At 37.3% G+C, this 7,158-nt stretch overlaps 1 protein-coding gene across 1 annotated transcript; it reads left to right on the top strand.

Annotated features, from left to right (window-relative positions):
* The first annotated feature begins 5,159 nt into the window (after nt 1-5,159).
* Nucleotides 5,160-6,395, top strand: LOC110924985. Its single transcript, XM_022168957.1, has one exon. It carries the CDS (start codon nt 5,160-5,162, stop codon nt 6,393-6,395), a length of 1,236 nt encoding a protein of 411 aa, XP_022024649.1.
* Nucleotides 6,396-7,158: the final 763 nt, after the last annotated feature.

Genomic DNA, 7,158 nt, shown 5'->3' with positions numbered 1-7,158 from the left:
CAACAGAGTTTTGTACTTTGAAGATGAAAGTGCATCAATCACGGAATGAGAATCTGTGTTTTGACTTGTTTTTGCAAGTGTACACAGGTAGTTATGACGGGTTTTGAATGGAAGATCCATGATAAATCGAAGGTGGTTAAGAACGAAGGAAGAAGATGAGTGATTTGAGAGAATTTGGTGAAAACTGATTTTGAAAGGAATTTTGAATTCGACTCATAGTGAAAACCCTGTTTGGGGTTTTGATCAGGGTTTTATAGGTGAAAAAGTGAATGCTGACGTGGCAGCGGTTACAAAAGATCTGACGGCTAAGTACTGTCCACGTGACAACCTCTGATGAATAATGGATGACAGTTGTTAGGAAACTACCGATGAATCAATATCAGTGGTTTACAGTGCTGAAAATGAAAACCGTGGCTGACTATAACTATCAGTGGATTAAAAAACTGAGGTTTAACAACAGTGATTAACAAAGAAAATGAGAGAACAGAGGTTGACTTTCAGCAGTGGATAATATTCAGCAGAACAGATGTTTGAAACAAACAGTGGTTATGGCAGACTTTTAAGGATTTAATGAAAATTTTCATTTTTAGCTATTTTTAAGGATGGATTTTTGATTTTCTGAAAACATTTTAATGCTTTTATTCATAGAAAAACAGAATTTTGCCTGTTATTCCATGTTCAGCATGCCAATCCTAGAGATCAAGCTTTCAAAGGTAGATGTGTCTAAAGCCTTTGTTAGCACATCTGCCAGCTGATCTTTAGTTGGAACATGGTGTAGAGAAATCAAACCTTTTTCATAGCAATCCCTCACAAAGTCATGTCTGATATCGGTGCTTGGTGGTTGAATGTGAAACTGGATTTTTGATGATATTTTCTGCTGCCTGACTGTCCAACATGAGTGGTGTCTTTAAGGCAGTGATACCAAAATCCAGTAGTTGGGCTGTACAACTTGCAGCAGCAATATACTCTGCCTCAGCAGTGGATGTTGAAACTGCTGCTTGCTTTTTGCTTTGCCAAGACACTAAGCAATTGCCTAGGAATTTGCTTTTTGCTTTTCTTTCAACCTCCACAAAACACTATTTTAACCCAACAGTGGTTTTAAACCATCGTTTTAACCCAACAGCAGTTTCAACCATAGTTTTTTCCACAACAAATACATTTATCCCAACTGTGGTTTCAAACATCTGTTTTCCTCCATCTGTTGACCAAAGTCAACAGATGTATCAACTACTGTTTTATTTTCAAGCATGTTCCTTCTCCAAAAAAATAATAATTTAACCCTCTCCACAAAACACTATTTTAACCCAACAGTGGTTTTAAACCAATGTTTTAACCAAACAACGGTTTCAACCACAGTTTTCTACACAACACTCTGCTTTATCTCAACAGTAGTTCCAAACCTCTGTTTTCATCCATCTGTTAACCAAAGTCAACAGATGTATCAACCACTGTTTTATTTTCAAACATCTGTTCCCAATAACAGAGCTTTGATCATTTAAACAGACCTTTGCCAATATTACAAGCTGTTACACTCTTAAACCTAAATATTTATTTACTTAATTTAAATAACAAACATGGTTAATAATTTTAACACAACTAATTATATAAAAACTACAAGTGTCAAACAGAGGTAACTATATAGTAAACAAAATTCAAAATAGCAAACAGTAATCAATAGAATACAGCATATTAATTCCTAATCAATGGGCAAAACAACATACAAAGTTCATCCATCTGTTGACCTAAGTCAATAGATGTATCAACCACTGTTTTATTTTCAAACATTTGTTCCCAATAACAGAGCTTTGATCATTTAAACAGACCTTTGCCAATATTACAAGCTTTTACACTCTCAAACATAAATATTCATTTACTTAATTTAAATAACAAACATGGTTAATAATTTTAACACAACTAATTATATAAAAACTACAAGTGTCAAAACAGCAAACAACATTCAATAAAATACAGCATACTAATTCCTAATCAATGGGTGAAACAGTAGTCTCGATAAGTAAAGCTCCTTTCGGACCATTGTAGTTGTCAACATGTTGGAGGTATTTCAGAAGTTCGTTGCTCAGATCAACTTCAACCATATCCCCCAGATGCTTGTTATCAGCCACTTGTTGTCTTCAATTATATTAGTCCTTCGGCGCCTATCTACATAATCAACTACACGAGGATTATTGAAAACAAACACATTCATCCAGCCTTCTTCTTCATATCTGAGCAAATCAGCAGTTAGCTCAACAGACTTTCCAATAACAATCAAATGCAGCCTCTTTGCGATGGTTAAAAAATGCCCTTGGCAAGGATTGACTACAATACTCTCTGGAAAACGAAGCATTCTGAAAGTCTCACTCAGAACATCAAAAGCAACGATGTTCCTCTCACCTAGTGGATACCAATAATTTGAAACCATAAAATATATGGTTTTATCAGCATAAACTCCTGTTGTGACAACTCGAGTTTCCGACTTTCACTTTCGCATTTATTGAACGTTGACTTTGACTGTTGACTTTGACTGTTTAGTTGTTTGACTTGTTTGACTTGTAATGTACACATTGTGATATGATATGATGAAACGTATTGTGTTTGCATGATTATGTGTTTGGTTGTATAAGTATAACGTGAGAACTGTTGAAAAACTTAAACTTAAACTGCTGAACGACCCGACGAATCAAATGATTCGCCATGACCCAACTCGACGAAACAGAAGCCTGTTTCGTCATTTAAATCTCGATGAAACACAAGTGTTTCGCCGGCCCAGATTCGTGTAACACCCCAAAATTTATTTTAATATGAGAATAGGTAAAATCATGGAAATGCTTGAATTAAACATTAAACAAGATTAAAGGGGGGTAATATGAAAAATTTATCACTTAATAGGGATCAATTATGTTTTAACTAAAGTTAAAACATTCTGTACGTGGGGGGATCGATCAAGGGCAGGGGAGAAACAAGGGTTACCTTGTTCTTGCAAGAATTCACCAATTGACAAGGAGAAATCAAGGTTTAATTGCTGCATGTGCTGAAACTTCAAACATCTAAGTATATCTAGTAAAGTGGTAAGCTGAATTTTTGATTTTGATGATGTTTACAATTAGGGTTTCGACCCAATCATGGAATTGTGATATGATTTGTGTTGTTTAGATGTTAAGGATACTCCCTAGAGTAGAAATCATGCTTGATTTTGGTTAATTGAAAGAAAGCCTCTAAAAACCCACTTTGTGAAATTATGATTATGAATATGGGGATTATAGGAATGATGAACAAATGTAATTTCACATGTAAATCAGCTTGTAGTACCCAAAAGCTAGTTAAATTGATGTAGATAAAAGAGATTGTAAGAAATAGATTGAGTAATGATGATGTATAGGATGGATTAGCAAGTTATGCTTTAGATGTTGTACACTATGCTTTATTAAGGTAACACCTACTAGGTGCTCGATGAAATGCTTGAATGAGTAGTTATGTGTAAATTGGAAAAATGATGGAATGAAGTTTGGGTACTAAATGAATGATTGATCATGTTGATTTAGGTGTAAAGGAAGAAGGCTCGAATTCTAAGAAGCCGGAAGGTTCACAAGACCGAGGTATGATCCGTTACATACGAAAGTTTACTTCTTTTTATTTATCGTTTGCAATTATAATGAATAACCCTTGTTATAAGAATCATTCTATGTTTAATTATTGAAGTGTTAATAATGAATGGTAATCCCTTGTGGATTCGTTTAAGCTGAGAACGGACTATGCTAAGTTATGCAAAACGACCGGTTCTTGCAACTAGGTCAATTAAGGATATGAAACCATCCGACTAGAATGGGTGGTCACGCAAGCAAATAACCGTATGCATAAGGTTCAATCCATTGAATGGATAGAACGAAGGATTCTTAAGCTAAAAGTAATTAACCCGATGTTATCGGGTCGAATGCGAAATGCTTAAATCTCATTATGAGATTGTATGCCATACTCACTAGATGGGTAATCGAATGCGTATAAGAAATGGACGTATATAGATGATTGTAATTACCATGTTGGTATTGTGGACTAATTAAGCGCCTATACTAACTTTTTAATGTTTGGTGTTTAATGTAGGTAAATCCTCGACTTAGGCGATTGGACGACTTGGAACGTGCACACATGGTTTACGCCCGCTTCTCGCTTCCGTTGTTAAGCCCTTTTTGAATGGTCTAAGTCTTGGTCTTATGTAATCAAGTCTAGTTAGTATGTTGTCATCTTTGTCGTAGGGTAAAATTTGGTAGATGGAAATCATGTCGTGACCAATGTGGACTTGTTTGTTCGTTTTGGGTTTTTGTCAAAGATGTTTAATGTTTAAGTTTGGTTTGTAAAACAGGTGGTTTATGATGTTAAACGAATAGGTCATGTCGAAATTTTCAAAAATATTTTCCTACTTATTTGTTCGTAATTAATAGTAGGATTGGGGCGTAACAAGTTGGTATCAGAGCCTAGGTTTGAGGGATTCAAGCTGGAGTAATAGCGCTTGAACTCAAACCAATGGCTCTCGCGAAGGTGTGCTCGTTCCAAGATCGCCAACGAGGTAATAATTTAATTTCCCGATGAATACTAGTATATGTAATGAGTTTGAAATATAAAAATTGAGTTAAGAATGTGAGATAAGTAGTATGGGTAGCAAAACAATGAATTCCAGGTACTATATGACTGAAAAACGAACTCGAGAAAGAATTAAAGCGTTAAAAACGAAGCTGCAGCGATTAAGCAAACGGCGGGCCGTCGCCGACGGCCAGACACCCGTCGCCGACGGGGTACCCCCATCCGACGCCCTAACACCCTGCCGACGGGTGAATCTGTCCGACGCTCGTTTTAAGAGCCCGTCGCCGACGGGCATGTTAACCGTCGCCGACGGCTTACGCAATGCCGACTTGCTGAATTCTTTTGTTCCACACGTTATGTGTTACTGGGCTATCCAAAGACCCCTTTTATGACAAAACCGAATTCATATAAGGCTTAACAGGAGTATGTAATCACAAATGGTGATTTCAATAAGAACGATTTCGTAAGAATGTAAAGTGATAAACCGGATTGTATGAGATGAGCTAAGTAAATGCTGATTAATGAACAATGATATATACTGAAAGTTTGTGATTTGTATTAAACGGAAATATGCTATTGTATAGATGGCTGATGCAAGCAACGTTAATGATAATGACGATGTGGCTAGACAAGAAGCGTTCGAGAACAAAGTTACGGAAGTAGCGGAAGGGGTTATGCAAGCCAATCTTCCACGGTTGGCTCAAGAGGTAGAAAGCCGAGTTCTGGGGGTTGTGGATGCTATGATGACCAGTAAGATCGAGGAATTGAAAGAACTAATTGAGGGGTCTAGAAGTAAAGGTAAGGAACGACGATGCACGTATAAAGACTTTATGGCGTGCAATCCGGCAACGTATGATGGTAAAATTGATCCGATCGCATGCCAAAGATGGATTTCAAATATAGAAGCAGTGTTCATTCGAAGTCGTTGTGATAACGAAGATAAGGTGATGTTCGCCACCGGTCAACTCACTTTTCAGGCAAAAGATTGGTGGGATGCACACAGTAAAGAGATAGGTGAAGAAAGGCTCCAAACAATGACCTGGCAAGAGTTTAAGGATCCTTTCATGAAATATCACTGCCCTCAGTCCGCCGTTGATAAGATTCAAGAGGATTTCTTACGCCTCCGACAGAAGAACGAGACGATAAATGAGATATCAAACACCTTCTTGGATAAGATGAAGTTTTGTGGAGAGTTTGTGCAAACTGAAAGGATGAAGATTAACCGCTTTTATGGCGTATTAAAGGCGGAATTTAGGGAGTTCATCACTCCCTCGAAGTGCGAGACTCTTGATGAGCTCATCAATCTAGCGCGGGATAGAGAAATCGAGATCAAGAGGCAAGAAGAGCGGGGAGAAAAGAGACCCAATGAAAAAGGTGGGAATTTGACCCCGACCAAAAAGGGGAAGTATCAAGAGCAAGGAAGAAAGGATAAGTCGAAGAGTGGTATCACGCCGTGCAAGACTTGTGGAAAACTTCATACGGGGGAATGTTTGTTAGGCAAGAAAGGGTGTTACAAATGCGGTAAGGAGGGACACTCATCTTATCAATGTCCGAATAGCCCAAAAACTTGCTTCAACTGTTTCGAAAAAGGGCACATCAAATCTGAGTGCCCGAAACTCCAGCAAGAGTCGAAGAAGGAAGATAAGAAACAAGAAGGTTCTAGGGCCAAGCGTAGAATGTTCCAAATTACATCCGAAGAAGCCAAGTCTCACCCGAATGTGATTTCAGGTATCTTTTTACTAAACTCCATACCGGTTTATGTGCTATTCGATACTGGAGCTACTATGTGTTACGCCCTAAAACGTAATACCTTAAAATGACGCAGCGGAAATTCGTGCCATAAAAATTTCTTTCATGATATACGTCTTGACATTCTAAAAATTCATTTTTATAATATTAGAACATAACTTATCCTCACTAAATTACATAATTAAGCATTCCCGTACAATCTGTCTTGTGACTCGATCCTCGATTTCCAAATCCTTGGATATCCTCATGACTGATACTACCTGCGCTCACCACATAAAATTTACAATATTAGTACGCAAAATAAACACACAAGGTTTGTTCATGTTTACTTCTCGTTTCGACAACTTTTTACATCCCAGCTTTTCCATCCTGTCATACCATCCGTGGTGAGACTTCTTTGCTATTCCTGCATTTCCCTTAAAGCTCCAGGTACACGAATAAACAACGTAAACACTTAAGCGTACTGAATAGCCAACATGCATACCTAACATCATACATATTATTTCCATACATACATACGTACACACATGCATACATACCTACTTGCATACATACTCACACACATACATGTCAACCTACATGCATACTTACATATTAACACATCTACATCATTATATACGTATCTACAAGTACACATACCTACATCATTACATACACTCATGGCAATATACATGTACACATACATACATCCCTACTTGCATCATACCAAGCTTATACATACCTACTCCTATACATACCATCATAGGTCCACGTACTTGCTCGCATACTTATAAACATACATACATACATACCTATCTACATAAGTGCATACCCTTAAGCTCATAAAAACGTAAT

The sequence above is a fragment of the Helianthus annuus genome, chromosome 17 (genome assembly GCF_002127325.2).
Source record: "Helianthus annuus cultivar XRQ/B chromosome 17, HanXRQr2.0-SUNRISE, whole genome shotgun sequence".
Taxonomy (NCBI): domain Eukaryota; kingdom Viridiplantae; phylum Streptophyta; class Magnoliopsida; order Asterales; family Asteraceae; genus Helianthus; species Helianthus annuus.
This window is presented reverse-complemented; position numbering and strand designations above follow the sequence as displayed.

Bases quoted from the DNA above. Each gene is read 5' to 3' on its own strand.
- LOC110924985 (XM_022168957.1), top strand. From the start codon at position 5,160: ATGGCTGATGCAAGCAACGTTAATGATAATGACGATGTGGCTAGACAA.